Source organism: Eublepharis macularius, chromosome 18 (genome assembly GCF_028583425.1).
Source record: "Eublepharis macularius isolate TG4126 chromosome 18, MPM_Emac_v1.0, whole genome shotgun sequence".
Taxonomy (NCBI): Eukaryota; Metazoa; Chordata; class Lepidosauria; order Squamata; family Eublepharidae; genus Eublepharis; species Eublepharis macularius.
In genome coordinates, this window is record NC_072807.1 from 9081335 (window position 1) to 9106622 (window position 25288).

The 25288-nt window shown below is 45.8% G+C and overlaps 1 protein-coding gene across 2 annotated transcripts in view; it reads left to right on the forward strand.

The window, feature by feature from the left end:
- The first annotated feature begins 154 nt into the window (after nucleotides 1-154).
- The window catches only part of CHD1L (chromodomain helicase DNA binding protein 1 like), a 39123-nt gene continuing 13989 nt past the window's right edge, over nucleotides 155-25288 (forward strand). The window contains exons 1-13 of one of the 2 annotated variants that reach the window (XM_055003011.1): nucleotides 155-445; nucleotides 3477-3693; nucleotides 5865-5979; nucleotides 7079-7110; nucleotides 10639-10720; nucleotides 11303-11465; nucleotides 12704-12859; nucleotides 16167-16259; nucleotides 16614-16710; nucleotides 19860-19933; nucleotides 21820-21930; nucleotides 22594-22708; nucleotides 23565-23718. In XM_055003011.1, coding sequence (XP_054858986.1) covers nucleotides 256-445; nucleotides 3477-3693; nucleotides 5865-5979; nucleotides 7079-7110; nucleotides 10639-10720; nucleotides 11303-11465; nucleotides 12704-12859; nucleotides 16167-16259; nucleotides 16614-16710; nucleotides 19860-19933; nucleotides 21820-21930; nucleotides 22594-22708; nucleotides 23565-23718 — 1599 coding nt within the window. In that variant the 5' untranslated portion in view covers nucleotides 155-255. Of the gene's footprint in view, nucleotides 446-758; nucleotides 792-3476; nucleotides 3694-5864; nucleotides 5980-7078; nucleotides 7111-10638; nucleotides 10721-11302; nucleotides 11466-12703; nucleotides 12860-16166; nucleotides 16260-16613; nucleotides 16711-19859; nucleotides 19934-21819; nucleotides 21931-22593; nucleotides 22709-23564; nucleotides 23719-25288 lie in introns of those variants that run through there. The other variant, XM_055003012.1, reaches the window with a different exon arrangement.

A 25288-nucleotide genomic window follows, 5' to 3' on the forward strand; every position in this document is an offset into this window, starting at 1 on the left:
TCATTGCTTTCAGTTTTACGTGAGCTCCAGAGGTGCACCGTGCCTTCTCTCTAATTAAACCACTAAGGTCTAGCCACCTACGCCCCAGAAAAAAGTAACTTAAATTAAATTGGGGGGGGGGAGCATGAGAGATTTTGAACAGGGAACATCCAGCGCACCTCGAGAGTGCCCGCTGGCGCAGCGCCTCTACACACGAAGAAACCACGCCCGGGCTGCAGCGCTGACCAATCGCAAGCATGGCCTGCCGGCCCGCCAATGAGTTCGAGGCCCGCGATCTCCCTTCCGGGGGCTGCTTCGCAAAGCAGAGTTGCCGCTGCGCCGTCTCGGCGCTTGCGAGGCCCGGGCATGTCTGGCGTCTTCCAATCCCGAAGCGCTCAGGACGCCTCCAGGCGCGGAGGAGAGGCGCGGATCGGGGAGGAGCAGCTGCAGCGATGGGGGCTGAAAGGTGCGCTGGCGAGTATGCGCGTCTGTTGCGGGGCGTTGCCAGTCTCCAGGTGGTGGCTGGAGTTCCCCTGGGACTACAACTGATCCCCAGGCCATAGAGATCAGTTCCCCTGGAGAAAACGCCTGATGTGGAGGGTGGATTCTAAGGCGTTATACCTTAATACGGTCCCGCCCTCCCCAAACCCTGCCCTCTCCAGGCTCCACCCCCCAAATCTCCAGGAATTTCTCAATCTGGAGCTGACAACCGAAGTGCAGTTTAACCAGTTGCTGCAGTAAAAAGGCTCCAGTGGCAACTTGTGTCAAGTAGTGGTGTGAATGCTGGAAGCGAGGGCTGAGTATACCTAATTGTATTTTATTCTGTTTCCTGTATTTCAACTCGTCTTATTATTTTACCCCCGTGTGGTATAAAATGCCTGCATTCTGCGAATCTAATGGTTTCTTCTGAAGAACTGTGTCATATAAAACCTTATAATAGATTTTTTTAAAAAAATGCTTGTTAGTCTTTAAGGGGCCACAAGGCTTCCTTTTGCTTATCCCTAGAGCAGGGATCTCCCGCGTGGCTCCCCGGGGCACCCTTTTGCCTGCTGACCCCTTTCCTGGGGCACGTGGGGGTTTAGAATGTGGGCGGGGCCAGGTGGGGCTCCTCATTGAGAGATCTGAAAATTGCTCTGGGCAGCCGCTGCAACAACCGCGCAAAGATCTTCCCTGGGTGTCTGAAAGCAAGGTCTGTGTGTGCAAGAAAATATTTTCAAACAGGGTGTTCGTTTTAAAATGAATCCTATTAACAAGAGCTTGTGCCCAGTATGTTGAACAGTTACTGCTAGAGTTCAGCATAATTTCACTCCTTCAGCTAGAGTTCAGCATTATGCTAGAGTTCAGCATAATTTCACTTTTGTGGTTGGTTCCACCTCCTGTGGCTGCCATTTTGTACTTCCGCCCTCCACCTTGTGTCAGAATTCAAAAGGTGCTTACAAGGGCAGGGGACCCCCCCCACCTTAGAGAAATATGTTTGATTGGGCTTTTGCCGCAGTTCTGATGCACCCACAACACATTTTTAGGTGTTGTGCTTTGGTGGGAGCAGTGGGATGTTTGGGGACAGGGTTAATGTGCAAAGAGGGGATTGGGGGTCGGACATTGCATCTGATCCTTCTCTCACCTATGCAGGCCTGAAAGGTACAAAAAAGCTCACCACTGGACCTGATTGTGCTATTGTTAAATACCAGATCAGCGCCATACAAGACTTAATCCTTAGTGAAGAGGTCACGGAAACCTGGTGGAATAAGGCAGCGAAAGTGGGACACTTCCATCACAGCCCTCCAGAATTCTCAGCCAGGGCGGGGGTGGAGGGTGGCAGCCTGTCTTCTTGCCCCTCCAGGAGCATCATCTAGGGCAGGTGTCCCTGGTTTCCAATGCACGGATCCAGTGGAAGGTTCCGTAGTTTATTGTCCACCCCCTGCCTAATAGTTTATTATCTAAGCTGATCTTGGATCTTGGGTTGTGGTCCCTGAGGCTTTGAAGATTTCAGCAACCAGGCAGAATCCTGCTCGATGGGTGCTGCTCAGGATTTTTTGGCCACCCCGAAACATCGCAGCCCCAACCAGTGAGGCAGAAGATCATACACTCGGGTTGACCTTCAGTATTTTAATATTGTTAAATGGCTTTGTAACTGGGTACATCTCACTGCACCGGCGTGGACTGACCATTATTTTCTAAAGGTCAATTGATCAGGCAGTTACAACCTCCACAAGGACAAGGAAGCCAATTCAGATTGGCCCTCCTGAAGGGTGATGGATCCCGACGGCATCCTTATGGCCTTTAGGGAGTTTCTGGCTGGCATAACCAGTGCTCCTCTAGCAGTCTCCGCTTGCATCATTTGAAGAAAGCCAAGAGAGTGGGGGGTCTCCTGACCTCCGCAAGCAGGCTGTTCCACAGGGTAGGGGCCGCCACAGATGTGGAGGAAAACTCAGGACCAGCATGACTGAACACTGTGAAAGTGGCGAAGCACTTTTATGTCTCTGTCCTCATCGCATCTGTCCTGCTGGGCTGCTGTGAGTGGTGAGGGGGCACCTCTATGCTTCCCCCAGATGAAGGGACAGGGCAAGAAAGTGTCGAACCACCAAAGTGTTTCGACAAGCATAATAGCTCCTGGTTTCACACATTCACCAGTCCACATGTGATTAATTGACATTAAAATATTTGTTTTATTGGTTACCCCAAAACATAACAGGAAATCATATATGGTGTTACATCTAAGTTACAAATAGAAGGAAATGAAAGGTGCAGGATTCTTGTGGTACCTTCAAAAACTAACACATTCTTATTCTCTAGCATGTTTTCTGTTCTAGAACCCACTTCATTGGCTGCATAAGGTGGACCCTCAATTGGCAGACATATATAGGGTTTGCAGATAGATTGGAAAGGCTGAGGGCTGCAAGAGAAACAGGGTATAACATCATTATGTAAAATGAAATGTAATTGGGGAAAGTAGGATGACCGTTCGGAAGAGTGCAGCCTTCCTGGTTTCCAAAGCTGATTGACATGTGTGGTGGCTCAGGACTCCCAAGCCTCAGAAGATAGAGTCGTATATTCTGATGAATTCCAGATCGGTCGTTTCAGGCTGGAGTCTTCATTGGAGGTTTGTGTGTTAAAGAATGGCCGTGTTTAGGTCTGCTCCTGAGTATCCTGGGAGACTGAGACGTTTTTGCACTGGTTTCTGAATTGACATGATGCTCCGAGTCTTTTTTTTAAATTGACGCTGCAGTTTTATTCTTTTTTCTTCATAACCTCATACATAACTCTGCTTAGTGAGATTCCATTCATTGCATCTGATGAAGTCAGGGAAAGCTTATGCTGGAATAAATGTGTTGGTCTTGATGGTGCCACAAGTCTCCTATTGATTTTTTTCCCTGCCACAGGCCAAGACAGCTGCCTCTCTGAAATCACTAATACAAACGGTGGGGTAACTGGTAATCTTAACAGCTTCATCTACCCCATATTTTTCTCTCTCTCTCTCTCCTTTCCCACCCTCTTAGGCATTTGTTTGCGTTCCTATCAGCTGGAAGGCGTCAACTGGCTGTTGCGCTGCTACGGGGCTCAGCACGGCTGCATCCTGGGGGACGAAATGGGCCTTGGAAAGACATGCCAGACTATTTCTCTGCTTGTCGTGATAAGCGGGAAGCTTAAAAAGAGGCCTTTTTTGATCCTTTGCCCTCTTTCTGTGCTAAACAACTGGAAGGAAGAATTGGAAAAGTAAGTTTTGGCAAATGCTTATTATTTCTCAAATCAGTTAGACATGATGATGTTTGCACCTGCACGGGCAGGCTTTCAGCTCTAGAATATATCAGTGGTTTTATATTGCACTGTTTTTTCATGAAGTCCTGTCTAGGAAGGCATGAGGGGCTTAAGATGTTTCTGGATGACTTCAAGGGTATTCGAATTATTCTGGAGGTGCTGTGTGGTTATTTTTACTGTGTGGCAGTATTGTGAGAGGCGTACTGGGTTGTCCTCATTCCGTAGTATGTAACTTTGGAAAACCCTCACAGCAGCTGTGCCGTAGAAGGCCTGCCTGAGTCCCCTCTGTGCTGATCAGGATGCGGGCAAGAAGAGATGGCACCGTGTGACTTGGGGATTGGCCACATTGTGAAGGAGGCAGAGCAGTTAGGGGAAAGGACTCTGTTACGTTGGAAGGCTTGTTACTTATTATTGCTCTGGATGGAGCAATCCCGATTCTTACTCAGTAATAAGCCTTCCAACATAACAGAGTCCTTTTTTCCTAACTGCTCCTTCACAATGTGGCAGTCCCCAAATCCAAATGCAGGTGTCTGTGGGCTGGATCCCCAAATCACTTTCTGCTGAGGATAATTCAGTGACTTCCCCCTTCTTTCAACAGACCCCCCTCAATTCACTCCCCGTGTGGTCCCGAGGGTCCCCTTTTCTCCAGGATCAGCATTTGGGGGAGCTTGGTGGGCAGATGGTAGTTCTGTTCCCTTTGTGGAAACTGCCTAAACCAGGATTGTGGCCTTTGTTTCCAGCCTCAGGTCAAGAGAGAGAATGGAAAGGTTGGTAGAAACACTGGAGTGGGTAGCTAAGAAGTGATAGGGAAAAAAAAATTCCATAGTGCTGTCAATTATAAATTTCCCTTCTACCACATACCCAAATATAATCCAAGACACCAATTACAGTGATATTGTCAAATACTGGCGCATCTGCCATACTTGTGCCTGAGGGCTGGGCCTGGATGTTGTGATTATCTGTTACAGTTAAACTGTGCTGTAAGCTGTTTCTTCACTCTCGCGGGGTGTGACTCTCTTTATTCCTGAAATTATCTCTCCTAGACTATGCTTGCTTCTAGCCTCTGAGAAAGGAGCCCACGTAACCTTGAAACCCGGTTTGTCGTCCCCTGCATAGATATTTTCCAGCGGAATTAGCCAGCCTCTAGGAAGGGGGTGGGGAATACTAGCCTGTGAATGATATATGTTCTTGATACTTGCTTATACCTCATTCCTGACAAAGAATCCAGTAAGATCATGATACTAGCAACTTTTCAATAAAGAACCACAGTGGAGTCTTTTGGAAAGTCACTTGGCAGAGTGAAATAATGCGTTTTATTATTTCCAAATAAAGCTCAGATGCATACTCTCTTTATGCTCATATGCATAAAGAACAGTTACATTAGAGAGTCTTATATACCTTAGCACTAATTGTTTACGAATAAAAGATAAAAAAGGCTTATACTTTGTTATAAGTTTGAAACACTTCTGGGAAGTAATACTTCCAAGACTGAAATCTTAGTGATGGAATGAAAACAAGAAAAATGTTTACAGTTGCCGGAACTTTCGTACTTGTTTTTGAGATTATGCTGATCTGCAGCCTAATCACTTAGCAGAGGAGAAGGAATTGGCCACTAAAGCAAATCTGCCTCCTGTGCCCATGCCTTGCTTGAATGAATGCTCACGTATGATTTTAGAAGAGGGTCCCCAGAAAAGAATCCCTTAACAAGAAGGAACCGCCTCTGTGGGCAAAGGAGTGTAGCACATCCTAAAATAAATGGCTAGCTAGTTGGAAGTCGTTGGGTTTGAGGCAGCAAGCAGGCATCGGTGAATGCTTAGCTGGAACTTCCCGAGCTGGGCAGATGCCTTGAATTCAGCCACTGTGGGCTCTTCAGCTGCAATCCTCTTCAACTGTTCTGCCAATTAAAGAAGGTACCTGATCTTCGTAGTAAAACGCCTGAAGGCTCCAAAGTTTATTCCCTCGCATGTTTGGTCAAATGGCTTCCGGAAGGAGGGCTGGGAAAGGCTGTTCTGGCTCTGGGACTAGAGGGGTCCATGGAGTCGGCCTTGTCATATATGCGTTCTACGTTCTGATTAGAGCTGTGCTTTTATGTCTCGCTCAACATTACTTCTTTTAAACCACTGAAACAGATTTTCTCCTGGCCTTTCCTTTGTGGCATACGCAGGGGATAAGGAAGAACGGGCAAAGCTCCAGGAGGACTTGAGGTCCTGTCACAGTTTCCACATTCTGCTGACTACTTATGAGGTAATTGGTAACATCTTCAGAAACAGGCTGTCTACTGTGTTGTTCTCCAGCTGGTCTTTCAGAGGCAGGTGCCTGACTGTATGTCTTCTGTCCACCATCTCCTGCTCGATGGTTGTGGCGCATTTCCTTTTGCTTCTCTGCATTATTTCAAGGATTGAGCAGAAATGGGAAGGTTTGGGGAGGTACAAGCAAGAAATATATGAATCAATATGCATGTTTCCTCTGAGAGCAGCTCTCTCTCCCAAGAGGATGTTTGTCTCTTCATCACTTTTATGTAAATTGGCTATTCCAGATTTAAAATAACAAAAAACAGTGGAGCAGTGGGAAGAAAATTATTTTATTCAGTTATGCTGCCATTTTTGTGTCACGTATGCTTTTTCAGGGGGTTATGTGAGAATTTAAATAAAACTAAGAAAAAATAAATTAGCATTCAAAAGCAGAATTAAGAAATAGGTTTTCTTTTTCAAAGCTATCTCCTATAATGCCCTAAGAAAAGATATGTGCGTGAGAGGGTATCTATTTTGTCTTTTGTTTAAAGTACTTCCTGGAATAGATTATGCTCCCATCTGAGGGAAGTTAGTAGAAAGAGAGGCTGCCTCAAGAATGACCAAAAGATCATCATTGTCAACATACAATATTTCACCCAATTTATTAATGAAATCAGTAGAGTCCTTAATATATGATGGATTATACTGAATCCCACCCTGAATTGGATACTCCAGACAAGCCCGATCTTGTCAGATCGCAGAAGCTAAGCAGGGTCGACCTTGGTTAGTAACTGGATGGGAGGCCTCCAGCGAAGACCAGGGTTGCAGAGGCAGGCAATGTGGCAAACCACCTCTGTTAGTCACTTGCTATGAAAACCCCACCAGCGGTCGCCATAAGTCAGCTATGACTCGAGAGCACTTTCCACTTCCACTCCATATTGAATCTCATGAGAGTAAAGGGTAGTATCCTATGGGGCTGTTATTCAAATTCCGGTTTCATCCTCCACTTCTTGATTCTTTTGCTTCTTGTCCAGTGACAACCAGCTTATGGCACTTTTCTGTTGCAACTCTTCAGTAGTAACATACTCTTTTTTTTCCTCCTTGATCTTTAGCTGTGCCTCAGAGATGCAGCATTTCTAAAAGGGTGAGTGTTTGAATGGAGGTAAAAGCAACCAACTGCCTCCCCCTGCATGGAAATTTCAGGTTCTGGGTATCCTGACTGAGACAGCAAAAGACCCCTTTCCTAATTTGGGCTGGTTTCTAACTTCTGGAGCTAACATGGTGGGAATTCAATGGGTTAGAGGAAGGAACAGGCCTATTTGGCCTCTAAGATCCTGGTCACAGTAGCTGAACTTTGGTTCACTGTAAGTTCTCACAGGCCTGACTCCAGCCTAGCTGAGAGAAAAAAAATGCCCTGTCCTGTTAATTGCCAGCACCTGCAGGTCTCTGTTTGTTCTCAAGGGGTTCGTTCTTTTCTCTCAACTAGGCCAGAGTTAGGCCTGTGAGAACTTGCAGTGAACCAAAGTTCCCTTGCGGAGCAGGTCTGATTGAGACAATAGAGCACACTTTGCTCCCCTGCTGTTTTTATCAGGACTCTCGTGTGAAGATTCTATATCCTCTGCTTATGAGGTTTTCCATGTCCTGCTTCGGAAACCACCAAGAAGCTTTTATCTGATGTAACACCACAGTTTTCATGCGCATGTGCAAGATTCCTTGCTGTAGCACGTAGAATCTGCAAGGAACGGCTACAGAAGTTATTGGATATATACGGTTCCCAGGTGCCCGCCAGAGGCAGGCAAACTCCTGGGGATTTGTCCCCTTGTCCGCCAATCGCCCAGCAATAAGCGAGAGAGGGCAAGCTCCCAGAGGTTGCCTGCCAGTGGCAGGCACCTCAGGAGTGCATACCATGCGCGCACCCCCGACCGGCACGGCGATGTCTCCTCTGGAAGTGACATTGTCATGCCGCCTGTGGGAGCATTCCTGCGCTTTGTTTGGGGCAGATTTGGGCCCTAGACTTCCCGAAGTGATGTCATCATGCTGGCTCCAGGGTGCAAGCACGAAACAGGATCTCGTACAGCGCATGAGTTAAGTGCCGGGGACTCCACCCTCCCGACGGGAGGTGAGGGGTACCTGGCAACCCTGTGGATATATGTTTTAAGAGTTTCTCTTGTGGCTTATGTTCTATTTGCTCATCTTAAGCTTGGCTTTTAAATTTTATACTACTTTTGTATTTATTCCTGCAAACCTATTTGACACATGGAGGCATGAAATAAGAGTTCCTCAAGGCCTATGTTTTACATGTCTATTCTGAGCCTCATTTTACATTTATAATGTTTTTATATGCATTTCTGTAAAGTTATTTAGGTCAATATATGCTGGTTTTGAACTGTAATAAATACTAATGATGATGAACCAAAGTTCAGCTACTTTAACCAGGATCTTAGAGGTTGATTAGGCCTGTTCCTTACAATTACACTAGCTATAATTGGATATTTGGGGGTTGGAATGGCCCTGGCATATCAGCAGGCCAGGACTTGAGCTGGCTCTCTCCTTTCCCGCTTCACATTAACCATTTCACTTGTGTGGCGTCTAAACCGCCAAGCTACATACAGGTAACATCCCGCCTTCCCAATCACAACTGCAGATCTATTTCTGATATACAGCGGAAATCCCAGATGGAAAACCACTGTGACTGTGCTAAAATGGAAGTCTAGAAACTTGTAGATTTATTGTCATTAGCCATAGGTCATCACAAGATTAAAAAACAAAAAATATGCTCCATCTAAAAACAGTTACATCCAGCTTCGTAGTTAGAAAAATTAAACTGTACAAGGAATCATATCAGTCATACAAATACCCCATTCGAAGAAGCCTCGAATCCGATCTTCCTGGCTGCTAATGCAAATTGTGAAACTCTGTAGGATTCATAACTGTCGCTATCTGCTAATAGGAACACGATTTTCTCAGTGTCTGTGCGGCTGTGATAGGCAAAATTCCAGCCAGAAATTCAGTTCCGGGTGCATTATATAGCTGGCAGTATAACAGATAATGAGGAAGGTTCTCCACTGCAGATACTCCTCAAATACAAACACGGATTTCCTCGGGCATCCAAGAGTAACGACCGGCCAAGGAGGCTGATTGCATGGACTGAAAGCGCAGGGCAGTGAAAGAGGCTCTAAGATGGTAGTTAGAAATGCTGACTAGGTACATGGATCTTTCCCCCCCACCCCCAAAGTAAAGATTAAAAGAAAAGATATAACAATGGGAAGAGCATAGAAACTTATACAAGCCCCACATTTGAATTTAATATAAGCTAGTAGGAGATATATTCAGACTGTATAACAACACAACTAAATTATATAATAACTTCCATCCCCTCTCCTTAGTTGCTTTTACCCAAACTTTGCTGTCAATCATTGTTAATCAGTCTTTTCTCCTGTGTTTTATCTTCGTAAGATAATTACCTTAATTTATCTTAATCTTAACCTAAGTAATCAAAGAAATCTTTCCATGTTTTCCAAAATTCTGTTGTTGGTCTATCGTGCACATAGGAGGTTAATTTGGCTGTTGATGCGTATTCATACATCTTGTCTACCCACTCTGGCATGTCAGGGCATAAATCTGTTTTCCATTTCGCTGCATGTAATACTCTGGCAGCTGTCACCATGTACTGGAAAAGATCTCCCTGTTCTTTTGTAACATTATTCGGTAACATATTTCTTGGGTTTAGCTCAAACCTCAGCTTGAGAACCTTCTACATCTCTTCATGTATCTTTATCCAGTATCTTTGTGCTTCCTTACATGTCCACCACATATGATAAATTTTTGCATCCGTGCATTGACATTTCCAACACTGTCCACTGTAATCCTTACTGATTCTTGCGATGTCTTTGGGGGTAGTATACCAGGTACATGGATCTTGAAGTTGTAAACTGACTAGCTGTGTGTGGGGGGATGGGAGAACCAAACCTCAGTTGGACGACATTACATCTGAACTCATGTTTGCTAGTTTGGGAATCCACTGCCTCTTCTAGAGCACACAGGGCATCTTTTGTTAAGGAGAATTAATTCTTTTTGTTTCTGTCCAACTTTGGCAAAAAACATACAAACCATTTTTGTATGGGCTGCAGTTCTTGGCTTCTCAGTGGAGAACATGATTCTGATGGTGTGGAGAAATGTTTGGATCGTGCACACAATTGCGCACTTCAGTAGGAAGGCTGTGTGTCCTACTCCTTGCTCTGGAGTAGTCCCATTAGATCTGTCCCAGGCTAAATGATTTTAAATTGCCATGTAGTAAAACCAGTTTATTTTGGATCGCTGGCTGTTTGGCTCCAGTGTGGCCCTGTTCTTTGAACAGGGAGGGAGGGAACACTGTCAGAGTATCAGGCTAAACATGAGGAGTGGGAGCGGGTTCAAATTCTCTTGCAACCCTGAAGCTCCCTGGGGGACCTTAAGCCACTCATTTTCTCTCAGCCTAACCTACATCACAGGGTTGTTGTGGGGATAAAATGGGGGAACAGCAATGTGGGTTGCTGCAAGCTCAGGTGGGATAAAAAATGGGACGGGTTGCAGTTTGTACTGAATGGAAAGCAGAGCCTTGGAGACGAGGTGAGAATTGGTGGTTCCTTTTAAATTTCTCGGTTTTGATTTATAAATGTGTGCTTGTGTTCAGTTTTAACTGGGCGTGCCTTGTGGTGGATGAGGCCCACCGGCTGAAGAATCAGGAGTCGTTGCTTCATAAAATGCTTTCTAAGGTAAAAGGCACAGAGTCTGTAGCGCTGGTATAGTGGGGGAGGGAGCTAAATGGGCAGGTGCCGGGTTCAAATCCTGCCTGTGCAATCAGTTCAGCAGTTAGCCAGAGAGCCAGTTTGGTTTAGTGGTTAAGAGCAGCAGGACTCTAATCTAGAGAACCGCATTTGATTCACCACTCCTCCACTTGAAGCCAGCTGAGTGACCTTGGGTCAGTCACAGCTCTCTCAGAGCTCTCTCAGCTCCATCCACCTCACAGGGTGATTATTATGGGGATAATAATGACATACTTTGTAAAGCGCTCTGAGTGGGTGTTAAGTTGCCCTGAAGGGCGGTATATAAATCGAATATTATTATTGATTCCCCCCATCTGCATTTTGGGGATAATTCTTCTTCCTTACAAGCTGTTGTAAGGACAGTGATAAAGTGTCAATAAGTGAGTCAGGATCTCTGTAGTATGACCAGGAAACTTGGATAGTGAAATATAGAGCTGTGTATCATGTTCCAGCCTGACCGTACCCTCTTTCCCTGCTAATAAATGGTCTTCCTTCAGTGCCTACAGCATACCCATTCTGGATTTCTTTCAGTTTTCAGTGGATTTCCGCCTCCTGCTGACAGGGACTCCAATTCAGAACAACCTTCAAGAGTTATATGCCCTGCTTACTTTTATTGAACCAGACACATTTCCTGAAGCACAAGCAGAAGAATTTGTTCGCTGTTATCATAGAATTGAAAAGGAAAGCAAAACAGGCAAGTGCCATCTTGTCCCCAGTTGTGCTTCTGCAGCTCAGACAAAATTGCCAACCCCCCGTGCCTTCGCTCCTCATCCTGTCCTGCGACTTACCCGCTTTCTCTGCTGGGTTCTCACGTGGAGGTCAAAGGGGTGATTGGCAAACTGCAGGCCTGCTCCTCCTCTCAGAAGAGAGAAAGGCCTGGAGCATCCTGAGGTCTTTGATGGGGGAGAGGAACCATTGACTGGGACCTGGGAGAGGGTGGGCAGGTGGGTTTAGGCAGGGGAACGAGGAACTGGGCTGCTGCAAGCCCAGCACCACCACCACTAGCACCACATTTGATTTATATACTGCTCTTCAGGACACCTTAATGCTCATTCTGAGAGATTTACAAAGTGTGTTGTTATTATCCTCATGACAATCACCCTGTGAGGTAAGAGGGGCTGAGAGAGCTCTGAGAGCTGGGACTGACCTAAGGTCACCCAGCTGACTTTAAGTGGAGGAGTGAGGAATCTGGCTCTCCAGATTAGAGTCCTGCCGCTCTTAACCACTACACCATGAAGGGAAAAATGAAAGCCTCATGAAGCTGACTTTTACTGAATTAGATCATTGGTACCTCAAGGTCAGTATTGTCTGTTCAGACTGGCAGTGGTTCTCCAAAGTCTCAGGCAGAAGTCTTTCACATCACCTTCTGCCTGGTCCTTTCAACCGGAAATACCTGCTGGCAACCCTTGGGTTCCTCCTCCTTCCCCTCCCAGTAGATAACCATGTACTCAGCCCTTGGGTATATGGAGCAAGGAGGACACCAGAGTTCCATTATTGCAGTCTTCCATTTTTCCATTGACATTTTCTTTAAGAATCGCTTGTTTACTTTTTCCTCCTTCCTCCCAATTTGAAGAGTTCCCTCTTTAAAAGGGCACTAGACAGATTCATAGAAGAGAAGTCCATCAATGAGTGGTGAATAAAAGGAACCTCCGAATTCAGAACCTCTGAAATCCAGCAGGGGCTCTGCTCTCTCTGGCTTGCATCCCTGCTGTCTTGGGGTTTTTGAAAGTGACCCTCCAAGAAATCCCACTTGGGCATTGAAACCTCTTCCAGCGTCCCCAGCTGTAGTTCTTTCTCTGATGCCAGAGACAGAACTACAGAACTTCTGTCACCAAGTGCTCAGGGGAGAACTGGGAGAGTAGACGTTGACTCTTCCTCTCAATGCCTTGAAAGTCCGTGTGCCTGACAGTGTTTCTCGCTCTTCATGTGTAGCCACAGAACTCCGCAGCCTTTTGCAGCCATTCTTGCTCCGGAGGGTGAAGGCGGAGGTGGCTGCTGAACTCCCGAAGAAGGTGGAGGTTGTGTTGTACCATGGCATGTCGACTCTCCAGAGGAAGATTTATAAGGCAATTTTGATGAAAGACTTGGGTAAGTGGAGCCAGCGAAGGACTTTGGAACCAGCCTTTTTTTTTTTAAAGAACAGGCTATAGGAAGGGGGGGAGTGGTGGTAGTAGTAGTGATTTGGTTGAAGACAGCATTTTAGATCCACCGAATCAGCCTCCCGGCCGGTCTCCTACCAAAGGGGGGGGGGCAATATGTCCATCTGCCCCAACGCGTGAGTAGTGACCAACTGAGCATTAACTCATGTCTCCACCCCCTCTCCTCTCCTATATGGGTGCAGGGAATCCTGTCCCTGAACACCGGGAATTATGTTGTGGAGATGTGTTTTATGCCACTGAACTTGGATTGGATCTTGTGATTCTGTGATTTTTCTGTTTTATCTGTTGTATTTATTTGTATGCTGTAATCTGCCCTGAGCCCGCCTGCGGGGAAGGCAGACTATAAATTTAATAAATAATAATAACAATATTTGATTTATATACCACACTTCAGGACAATTTAATGCCCACTCACACCAATTTACAAAGTATGTTGTTGTTATCCCCACAACAATCACCCTGTGAGGTGGGTGGGGCTGAGAGAGGTCCAGAGAGCTGTGGCTGACCCAAGTTCACCCAGCTGGCTTCCAAGTCGAAGAGTGGGGAATCAAACCTGGTTCTCCAGATTAGAGTCCCGTCGCTCTTAACCAAACTGGCTCTCAAGGTGGGTAGGGGTGGGATTAACACAGAAAGTCTTAAGGTTTTTCCCTCCCAAAACATCTTCCCTTTCATGCTCATCAGTCTAAATCCTGCTCCCAGGGGAGTTAAGAAATTGTAGCAATTGAGGCCTTGTGTCTTGAGTAATCCTGATTTCTGAGGGAGCGATTAGAAAAATACCATATTCATAGATGGCTTGAGAGTTGTCATGAAACCACACAATAGGAATCAGACTAACCTTGCTCTCTCTAACTTTTCCTCCTGTGTGAAGCACGGATATACGGTGCCAAACCTTGACATAATAGTAAAGACCTTGACATGTTCCTGTTTGTGAGCCTTACAGGTTAGTTGAGGACGCTGCTGTTTCCCTCAAGGGACTATGCACTCTCTGGGCCAAGCTACACATGACGAATGACACTTGAACAGCAAGTGTATTTCTCCCCGTTCACTTGCCCTCCACTCAATCCACTTGCCGTTCAAGTGTCATTCGTCACGTGTAGCTTGGCCCTCAGTCCCTCCTGAACTGAATTCGAACCTGAAGGTGTGAAACTGATAGCATTAATGATGGTTCAGAAATCACCACAGTTTATTACCCAAAAAGGCCCCATAATCAGCAGAGGCAAACCTTTTTCTGACATGGACCAAGCACGTGTGTGGCATGGCATTTAAAAGATATTTTAGGATCTTGAACCAGTGTATACCAAAGTCTAGTTTCGGCACAGCACCTGGTAGAATGAGGGGGGGAAATAAGATCCAAGTCCAGGGGCACCTTAGAGACCAACCGGATTTTTAGAGTGTAATTGACAGTCAGAGCTCCCTTCTTCAGACAAAATAAGGAGGAGCCCTGACTCTCAAAAGCTGACGCTCTGGCAGTCTTGTGGGTCTCCAAGGTGCCGCTGGACTCAAATCTCGCTGTTCTACTGCAGACCGACACAGCTACCCACTTAAAACTAGCCTCGTAGAGGAGGAGTAAGCGTTCTTGATTTGAAAGGGTTTTTACTGGATCAACACAAACCAAATTAAACAACTGTTACTAAAAATGGGAGGTGGAGAAGGGTTTTAAAAATAACCGCTACCTGCCTGTAAGAGAAAACAAAGGGAAGAGACAAAGACCCACAAGCCTGATTTCAATGAGGAAGGGGACGGGATCTCTTGGCAGTGACAGTGTAGAGGCTTGGGAATTGACCAGGCAGGGAAGAAAGCGCGTCAAAGTGGATCCGGGAGAGATTGGCCGACTGTGGAGTTGGGATCAGTGGCTGAGCTCCGAACCAACTACAAAAACTGTTGCCAACAACTTTTTATGCCTTTTCTGCCAGAAATGTGTAGGGGAAGAAATGCTGACATCTAAACGGGAGAGTAATAAAGATTCAGTTTTCCCAGAAGGGCAAGTTTGGGTGATGAAATTATATTAATATTGTAAAAGGGTGTTTTTCCTGGTTTGCATAGAACAAAATGAGCAGTAAGCAAAAGTAAGAAAAACCAACAAAGGGAAATAAAAGTATGCAAGTACGCTCCCTTGAGGAAGATTAATAAGATTAGAAAGGGGCAGAAATTTTCCTGTACAATCAGGCTGCGTGATTGACTGGAACTTTCCTGCTCAGTTATTAAAATATTGGCGGGAGGGGAGTTGGCTGGAATCAGTTCATTGCTTATTGTTTTGAAAATCTGGGTCGTTCATAAGAGCCAACTTGCTTAGGGGGGAGGCCCCAAAGTCCTTGGGGAGATGGCCCTCTGGTTTGATCTCTCTTAGGTTGGGCTTTGCATGATGGATGAGCTGCCTTGCACTCCACTGCGCCCTTCGCATGCCTCAATGCGAATGGATATCAGTTGGATGCAAAACCCATCTTTTATTTCTAGGACCATGCTGAGACAAGAGGGGGAGGCCCAGGGGCCACACCTGTGCAGACTTTCTAGGGAGTAAATTCCACCGAACCCAGTGGGGCTGTGAGGCTCCTCCCTTACCGGCTCCCTCATCCAGCCGTGTGCCATCCTGCTGCCTTTTCACTTGCCTTCCTCCTCTGTCCTCGCAGGAACCTGCTTTTAATGGAACCCTCTTTCCCCACCCCCCCTGGGTTTCCTGTCAGTCCCCACCCAGCCTCTCCGAGTGGCCCTTCTCACGGCCTATCTGGTGGAAGGGCAGGATAAACTCTGCAGTCTCACTCCATCTTAGCCCAGTGTGGGGCGTTTGCTCTGCTCACTGCCTGGCTCGCTCCTGCTGCTTCTGAAGCTTCTCCCGCAGCTCCCTTGGCAGCCTGAGGCCTGTGCTTGCCTGCTCAGGCCCCCACCAACCTCCTGTGGGCCTGGCGGACATTGAGCTGCCTGGCCTACTGCAGGAGAAAGGCGAGTCAGCTGGGTAGTGGGGGCGCTTTTGCCTAGAGTTGTGTATGAGTTGGCAGCTGTTGTCCTGATGGGGAAGTTGCTCTGGGGCTCTGTGGAGGTGTCTGCAGCTGTGAGGCTGACAGAGGAGGTGGTGCAGGGCCTGGGGATGGTGCCTGCTGCCACAGGGCTGTTGGGGGACAGAAAGGCGGACAACGTTGCCGGGTAGGGGCTTACTGCAAAGTAAAAATGCTGAGATTGTGCTGTACCTCTGGTGACAAAGCACAGAGTAGATCAGTGGGTCTTTCTTCCTTATATTTCAGATGCATTTGAAAATGACACCGGGAAGAAAGTGAAGTTCCAGAATATCTTGATTCAGCTCCGGAAGTGCGTCGCCCACCCTTATTTATTCGATGGTAAGAGAGAGCCATCACTCTGGTATGAGCAGATTGAAATGGCTCGCGTGCCTGTTGAAGGGGAAAGGGACCGTGTACAAAGCTGCCACACAAGAGGTGTGGCGATGAAGCCCGGGGCGGAGGAGGTGTTGCTTCCTGCGTTCTTTTGGGGCACGTGGCTGAAAATTCCGAGTCTCCAAGACTCCTTACCTGGAGACCAAATCTGGGTCCTTGTCTGTGGAAAGCGTCTGACGTACCCCTGAGCCACAGCCCCTCCCCTCTGGTGGTGTGCTAAGAATGCCCCGATTTAGGGGCGACCCTCTTGTGTTAGGCTATTGGGGGGATCCTTTTTGCCCGAGTCTCTTTCTGTTCCAGGGGTTGAACCAGAGCCCTTCGTTGTTGGGAATCATCTCGTTGACGTCAGTGGAAAACTGAGCTTATTGGACAAGCTTCTCTCCTTCCTGCATACGGGGTACGTGGCATTGCCCTCTATGACCCTTAGCACAAATGCTGGTTACTCTACAGGACTGCGTGGATTATAGAGGTAAACGCTACCCACAAAGTCTTCTCTGTCTTCACGTTCACACTCATAACAAAGAACTGGCAGGCGTGAGGTGAGGACTTAGCTGATAGTTCAGTAGCAACAATCCTATTAAAAATAAATTGTAGTACATCAGGAGTTCCCCCCTCCTAGTACAGATGGTGAAGTGGGCAATAAATTTTCATAAAGAAATAGCAATGGAGGCATGGAAGCACTTGTGGAAGAATACAATTAAGATTACAACGTGTACGAATATTAAAGAAAATGTATACAAGATGATATACAGATGGTACCTAACACTGAAGAAAATTGCGCTGGGGAACGCTAAAATGTCAGATAAGTGCTGGAAATGCAAAAAGCACGAAGGATCATTATACCATATGTGGTGGACTTGTGAAGTAGCGAAGCAGTACTGGGGAGATATAGTAGAAGTAATTAATGAGGTGTTACAAACCCAAATAAATAAGAACCCAGAACTGCTGCTACTAAATTTGGGAATGGAGAATGTTCCAGTGCAAAATAGAACATTGTTATTTTATATGACAGCTGCAGCAAGATTACTGTATGCGCAGAAATGGAAAGTGCAAGAAGTACCTACTGTAGAGGACTGGATTTACAAATTGCTGTACATGGCAGAGATGGATAAAATGACAAGAAAACTTAAAGACCTAGATCCGGGACAGTATTTGGCGGACTGGGCGAAACTGAAACAATTTTTGGAAAAAAAAATGGGATGTGAAAGGAGAACTGTGGCAGTTTGAGACCTTTTGAAACAAGACATTTTAAACAGAAGAGAGAAGTGACTTTACCATTAAGAATTTATATCTATTTTAATCTAAGCTTGGATTATAATATAGCAGAAGTGGGATGAAATTTAGAACTGATTTTTTAAAGAATAAGATAGGGAGGTTATGATAAGTAATACCTTTATCAGAGTATATGAATAAGGGAATAGTTAAACAAATATACTGATGGGGCATACTATATATACTATTATGTTGGTAGATTAGATTGTATATTATATAATGAATGTGCAGTATGGTGCTGTGTGCGGTGCCACATTGGTGGCAGGGTGCACAGTAGGGGTGTTAATACATATTATAATGACAATAGTATATTTGATAGAATATATGTTTAAAAGAAATAGAATATGTTTAAACTAAGACTTTTGTTATATATTATATATTATATTATATTATATTATATTATATTATATTATATTATATTATATTATATTATATTATATTATATTATATTATATTATATTATATTATATTATATTGTATCATACTGGTTTATATTGAGGGGTATAAGATTTATACTATATTGATAGCATAATTGATAGATGTATATTATACTGATAGAATATTTGATAGTATAATTGATAGAAGCATGCTATATTGATAGGATATTTGATATATATGATAGAATACCTGGAAAAAAAATTAGAATGTGCTTAGACTAAGGGAATTATCAAGTAATAAGAGGGGGTAAGGGTTGGAAAGCTGTTGGAAGTCGATAGAGAGGGGGGAGGAAAAGGGTGGGGGATAGGGTTAATTAGATATTGAGGGAATGTATGTATTGAATTTGAAAAGTATACTCACCAATAAAAATTTTCTTTAAAAAAAAAGGAGTTCCCCCCTCCTAATGCTTCCCCCAAACATCCCCAAATGAAAGTCTTCAGACTTCATCATGCTATAAATTGGGAATGAATGAAATACTCCTTTAGAACAGGTTTTTCTCACTCGAGAGACGTAGTAGTTTCTTTTGTGCTCTCCAAAATATCCCCGTTTTTCCATTCCTCAAGTAGTTTCATGCTATACATTCTGAACGTGAAAAACTTTGCTTTCAGAAGGATTTCACTCGTTCCAAAAATTAAAAATATTTCATAGGAGTTTTAAAAAAAATTATTTATATGGTTATTTTAAAATACAAGCAAAAAAATGTATCAGAATAGAGAAACTACATAATATCTCCTCTCTCCATCCCCATACATACTTAAGATACTTTACGTACAGCCTTTTATATTTTACATTTTATATTCAACGTTATATTCAAACTTACTATGTTCAGCATATTATCTTGCTAACCTAACTATTTAGCTTGACAGTTGATCTGTTTTAATATTCCTTATATTTAATTCTCCTTAGTTTGCAGCTAAATATTTTTTTAAAAAAAAACCCTTTCCATTTTTCCTGAAATTCTTGGTTTGGTCCATTAAGATGTTAATTTTGCCACTGATGCATATTCATACAATTTATTCATCCCATCTGTCATGTCTGGACAAGATTCTGCCTTCCTTTTTGCTGCGTATACTACTCCCGCCGTTGTCACTGTATGTTTAGAAAGTTCTGTTATTTATGAAGGGTTGTTTTTTTTTTTAGTGGTCCACCAAATGTTTGGTTTTTTCCAATGGAAACGTTGAGGTTGGGGGAAGGCCTCAGGAAAAAAATGGTGTAAAAATGCCATTTTTCCCCCTGAATTTTCTGGGGAGGTTTCCTGGCCATGTCCAGCTGGACGGTGCCAGTGCCTGTGATACGCTGGTCAAATGCCTGCAGTCCCAGCCCTTCCTTCCTTATGCCAAGCCACACCCTCCAGGAGGCCTCACTTCCTTTGCTGTTTGAAGCCCAGGTGGAATTGGGATGCTTGAAGCCCTTGAAGTGTGGACAAGAAGGGGTGGTGGGAATTGTGAAAAAGTTAGAAGTCGGGACAAATCAAAGCTTGGGAAACAAACATCCGTGTGGCTTGTTGCACAAGGACTGCCAGTAGAAATTGGGTGCTGTTTGCTTCTCCTTCCATAGGAAAAGTTTGCATGTGGGGGTTACTGTGTACATACCTGCCCTTCGTGGCTGTGCCCGTCTGCTAATGGAGTTCTGTTTCTTGTGTGCTTCTGCCATTGCTCATGGAGCTACTCGGTGGCGAGACTGTACTTTTGATGGGCTCCTACCCTCCTGGCCCAATCCTTTGTGTCTTTACTTGGCAGTAAGTGCCACTGAGTTCAGTGGCACTTGCTCCTAAGGAAGACAGATTGTCCGCTACGTCTGCCTCGGTCCAGACTGTCTCTTCCTCTCTTGTTTCAGTGGCCATCGCGTGCTACTGTTTTCCCAGATGACTCAAATGCTGGATATTCTACAGGACTATATGGACTATAGAGGTAAATGCATCTCTTGCGTGGCCTTGTGGGAGAATTCCTTTCAGTGGCTTCAGAAGGGATCCTCCAGTTGATCTCATAACAGAAGAAGTCTTTCACTGCTTTCCTGAGGGTGTGTGTTTGTTTTGTTGCTTTGTTGTATGGCATTGAATCCATCAATACAGGCTGGCCAGCCTAAAGGAAAGGGCTTGGCTTGATATCTGGGCTTGACCCCAGAGTCCATCTTCAGGGACAATCGAGAGAAACGTGTGCAAGCTGCCATCTTTCTTCTTTCCTGTCTGAGATTGTTGGTGTTTCTGGGTTGCCAAGAGCTCTGGCACAGGTTGCTGCCCTTTGGTAGGCCCTTAGCACAAAGTGGCATTGATCAGGCAGTGATCTATTTTTATCCTATTTTTCTTCCAAAGAGCTCAGAGTGATGTATGTGGATGGTCCCTCATCCTCACACCAACCTTGTGAGGTAGGTTAGACTGAGAGAGAATGATTGAGCCAGAACCCCCTAGCAAGCTTCATGGCTGAGAGGGGATTAGAAGGTAGAGGATACATTTGGGGGGGGGGGGAATAGAAACTCTTGGGCATTCCTTCTGACACTGGCCAAGCACATGCAGATGGGAAAAAAGGAGAGCCAGGTACAAGGTGAAAGGATTTATGGAAGTTTTTTAGATCGCTACTTTGCTTTACTTTCCTTCTTACTGTTTTTACAACTTGAGTCATAAACAGCAGCCCCTCATCCCATGGAAAGAAAACCTAAAAATTAATTATCATGTAATTGAACAACAGCTGCCCCAAATTTCACCACAGACAGAGTGGTTTATCTTTGTCTCTGAGTAGCCAAGATCATTTCACTTCTGGAGAAAGAGAATTCTGATTGAATAGTGGGGAGATCAGCCCAGCTCTTAATTCTGAAAATTAGATCACTACGCATTTCGCTTTAGGCTTTGTCAGGGGATCAGTTGGTAGAGATGCCATCTGGAGGGAAAAAAGGGTAGAACATTTTTTTCCCTCCAAACTGTTGCCATCTCTATAACCTGATTGCCTGACAAAGCCTAAAGCGAAACACGTAAGGATCTAAAAAACTTCAATACATCCTTTCACCTTGCGCCTGGTTCTTCTTTTTTCCTGCCTACTGGTGCATCCATTGTTTCTCCAGCATATGTGGGGCAAAGAATGCTGAACTGCTCTTCCTTTCCTTTGTTCTCCAGGTGAGTGTATAGGCCCCCAGGTGCCCAAAGAGAGGACACTTCCTTCACAGCCATTATGGCTCCTGCTTCTTTGTGGGTTGTCACCCCTTGCTCTCATGTTCCTAAGAAGACACCATTGATTGCAAGCCATATCCTGTGCAGCCTCCCTTCCCACCTACCCCCATCCCTGGATAAAGAGGTACTTGAAAGGTTAGAAGTGCAGAGGGAATTCTCTTTGGTGAGAAAAGAAATGCACCCAGGTTCTCCCTCTAGAGTTCACTTTCTTGCCACCTGTTCTGTAATAAAGGCCAGCCCTGGACCACGGTTGGGTCAGGGCCTTAGATAACCCTTGTCAAGGATGCCTGAGCCCTGTGATGGTGCGTCAGACCTGGTGCAAATACTGGAACTTTGCGGCATGCCTTGTAACTGAACAGCAGAGCAGGGGGAGGAGAAATCTCTCTGAACCCTGATAATAAAACTAGCACATTAATATGACAGAAGAAGGGATGACCTGGCTAAAGAGAGTCTGCAGGGGGAGCCTTGAGAAGCACATGGCAGAAGAGAAGATAGAAGCAGCAAAGTTCTCTAGTCATGCACGGCCAGGGGCACAGAAGGAGACTGAGACTCACAGGTGGCCTGGCTTTCCCAGAGTGTGTGGAATGCCTGTGTTGGATTTTCCACTTGCCTTCTCTTCTTTGTTTAACTGCAAAGGGTACAGCTACGAGCGCCTGGATGGGTCTGTCCGTGGAGAAGAGAGGCATCTTGCCATTAAGAACTTTGGAACACAACCCATTTTTGTCTTCCTTCTGAGCACCCGGGCAGGTGAGGCGAAGCTTCGGCTGGTGGGGACTTGAACAGAGGGCTTCTTGCTGCTTCAGGGCTTCTGTTGTGGGAAGGGAGATGGGAGAGGTCTGGGAATGCACAAACACACAGGGAACTGAGGATTGTATCTGCCTGTGGTTGGTTGGTGGCAGTTCTGTTGTGTGCTACGATGAACATTCTGCAGCTAAGCTTCTGTTGGGCCCACAGTTGGACCTTCAGGTGCTCTTAGGAAGTCTTCCCTCTTTACAGTTGGCCAGAAGTTGAACTGAAACTAGTTCCATGCTGTCCTTAAGATACAGTACTATGTTCTCTGTAAAAATCGAGCAATATCCCAGCCGCTGTCTTTTTGATTTCTTCCTTGTCCCTTCTTTTAAAAGGTGGCTTCCGCTTAGCTTAGATGAATCGGTTCTTGTTCCCTGCAAGAGAGGAGGGAATGGGTGTGTGTTACTCCAAAGGAATTGCTCCTTTAAAAAGAGTATGATTATGACAATCATGAGCTTTAGGACTGGGGGGGGGGGTGAAGGTTGCACCCAGATCATCCTACTCCGGTCATTTCACCCACAGGCCACGCTGGCTCTGTTGATCACGGTTGAGCCTGGTGTTTCTGTTTGCCGTTTGCTCTAGTGATTAACTTATTAAGGGCATCTTTCTCTGTCTTCCAAGGTGGAGTTGGCATGAATCTAACTGCAGCAGACACTGTTGTTTTTGTGGACAGCGACTTTAACCCACAGAATGACTTGCAGGCATCAGCAAGAGCCCACAGGATTGGCCAGAACAAGTAAGGACTGGAAACAAAACTCTGCCTGTGTGCGTGTGTGTGTATGCGTGCGCGCGCCCAGCTGCCATTGCATTGGCTCTTCCTACACGCACGATCCACAAATCCAGCAGCACTCCACACGCACCACTGTAGCCAAGCTCCAGTACATCCTGAGCATAGCTGGAACATTGCACAGTACAGTGACTCTCCCAACAACACACTGCGGCTGCTGCAGCTGCTCTGAGCAGGGCACATCTGGCGCAAGTGACCAGGCATTGTTGTGCTGCAGCAGCTGTAATGGTCACCACCCTGGCAAGAGGTCTCTGGACCGTCTGGTATCCCAGATTTGCTGGGGCAATCTGAACTGGTATTCAAAGGGATGCAGTGGGTATACTGTAGGAAGGTTTTTTGGGTGATGCTGTAGATACTGTTGCTAGAAGAGCATGAATAGTTCACATCGGGAGATGAGGGACGAGGAACAGAAAGAATAAGGCTTCTTCCCATCTCCCAGTGCCTTGGAGGGTCTGTCTGGTTTCCCTGTATCTGCAAGCTCCGTAAAAAAGAGTTGAACCACTGGTGAAAGAGGAACAGAGGTATGGCAGGGCTGTACTGGTCGAGGTGATAGGATGCCTTCTTCAGCCATGGCTGTCTGGAGAATGGGTGTGCTGTGGTGGGGGTGGCACATACAGACCTTCTTGGAGAGCCTATGAGGTGTGTGAATGAATGGTGAACCATATCTGTTCCTGAGAGGGGAACTTAATTTCCATGATGTTAAACTCATTTTCAACAGGGCTGTGTAAGTTTGTGCAAGGGGCTGTCCTAATGCAAACAGTTGCATCCAGTAGTAATGTTTTGTTCTGTGTGTGTGCTCTGCAAGGCCTGTAAAAATAATCCGTTTGATCGGAAGAGACACGGTAGAAGAAATAATCTTCCGGCGGGCTACATCAAAGCTGCAGCTCACCAGTGCCGTCATCGAAGGGGGCCAGTTTGCACTTGGAGCCCAGAAGTCCCAGGGGGCAGCCGAGGATCAGGTAACAGCAAGCCCAGGTTGGCACTTATGATTGCAGCACCCGCAGCCCACCCCATTGAATGAAAAGCTGGGAGGAGCCGTGGGGCCCAGCTGGCTGACAATCTCTGGCCATCTTGAGTGCTCTCTGCCACCACAGCCTAGCCTGAGGTGTGCACCGGAGGCAGCAGAGAAATGCGTGCAAGGGACAGGGCAGGGGCACTGTTGATCAGGCAGTGTGTTCCCCATGGCACTGTGACAAGTAGCTGGAGGTGTGGAGTTGTGATTATCCATCCTGCTTCCAAGAAGAGCACTAATATTTTGTCACACAAACACACAGAAACATACAGGGTCTTGTCAGTTGTAACCAGAGAACATCCTTTGAACATGGCCGTTGAAGGTTTCTTGTAGTATCTGGCTATCTTAGCATTGTTCAGTGGACACATAGCTTCCACACTGCATACTTTTATCTATGCCCATTTGAGCTCTCGCATTAGCAAAAATATCTTTGTCAAACTAATGAAATTTGTAGAAGGGTATGAACTTCCATGAGTCACAGCTCACTTCTTCTGTGAGCTGTGACTCACGAAAGCTCATGACCTGCCAGAAATTTTGCACATCTTCTAGGTGCTACTGGACTCTTGCTCATTGCTAAGGATGTATTGCCATTGTTATGGTCTCTGACCGCTAATAAATGAAGTAGATTAGATTAGACTCTTGCTCTCTTCTACTGCTACAGATAGACTAACGCAGCTACCCATCTTGATATTTGTCTGTCAGTCTACCACGCTTCTGCTTGATAAATGTGAATTAGAAATTGGCAAGTGCTACTGAAGAGGGAACGGCCAGAGGGGCCACGTTGCAGGGAGAGCAATGATGGGGATGCCGAGGCAATGTGGAAGCAGGAAGGGGTGGGAAGACAGGCTGCTGACTGCTCCATCGCTCCCCATAGCGTGGAACGCAGAAGCCAAAGCGATAGTGTTGCTTCTGTTTACACTAGCAAACCCTGTCCAGTTTAAAACGGAATATTTCCACTAAGGAGCATGAGTTGGGGGGCAGGATGACCGTGAGATAAGCAAGGGGCAGATGCATTTGCTTGGTGCAGTGGCCTCTGGCTTTGGTGGCTTCCCTGCTGCCACATTCTCTGTCATTGGCATCACTTCCTATTCTTGAGTGAAAGTGTTGTACAAGCATCTCTTCTTTGGTAAGGGTTCCCTCCACCCCTCCGTCCCAGTCACTAATAAAGATGTTGATGAATATCCACCCTGCTGCATCCTGCACAAAACCTCCCTCCCAATGTGTGAACTGCCAGTTAGTATTCTTGGAGCATGGCTCTCCAACCAGCTGTTCTCCTCTGTCTCTCCCTGGGGCAAGGGCGCTGTCATCCACCCACATTTTGCCATCTTGCTAACCAAAACGTCAGTGGGATTTTGTCAAAAGCTTTGCTAAAATCACGGGAGGTAGGAAGAGAATGGGGATATATGTCAGTCCCTGGCAGTTAGGTCCCTCAAGCCCTCCACAGTTAACACGCAGGTGCTCCAGTTGAAGTAGCTTTATTGAGATCCATACAGTTCAGGATGTTCACACTGTCAGAA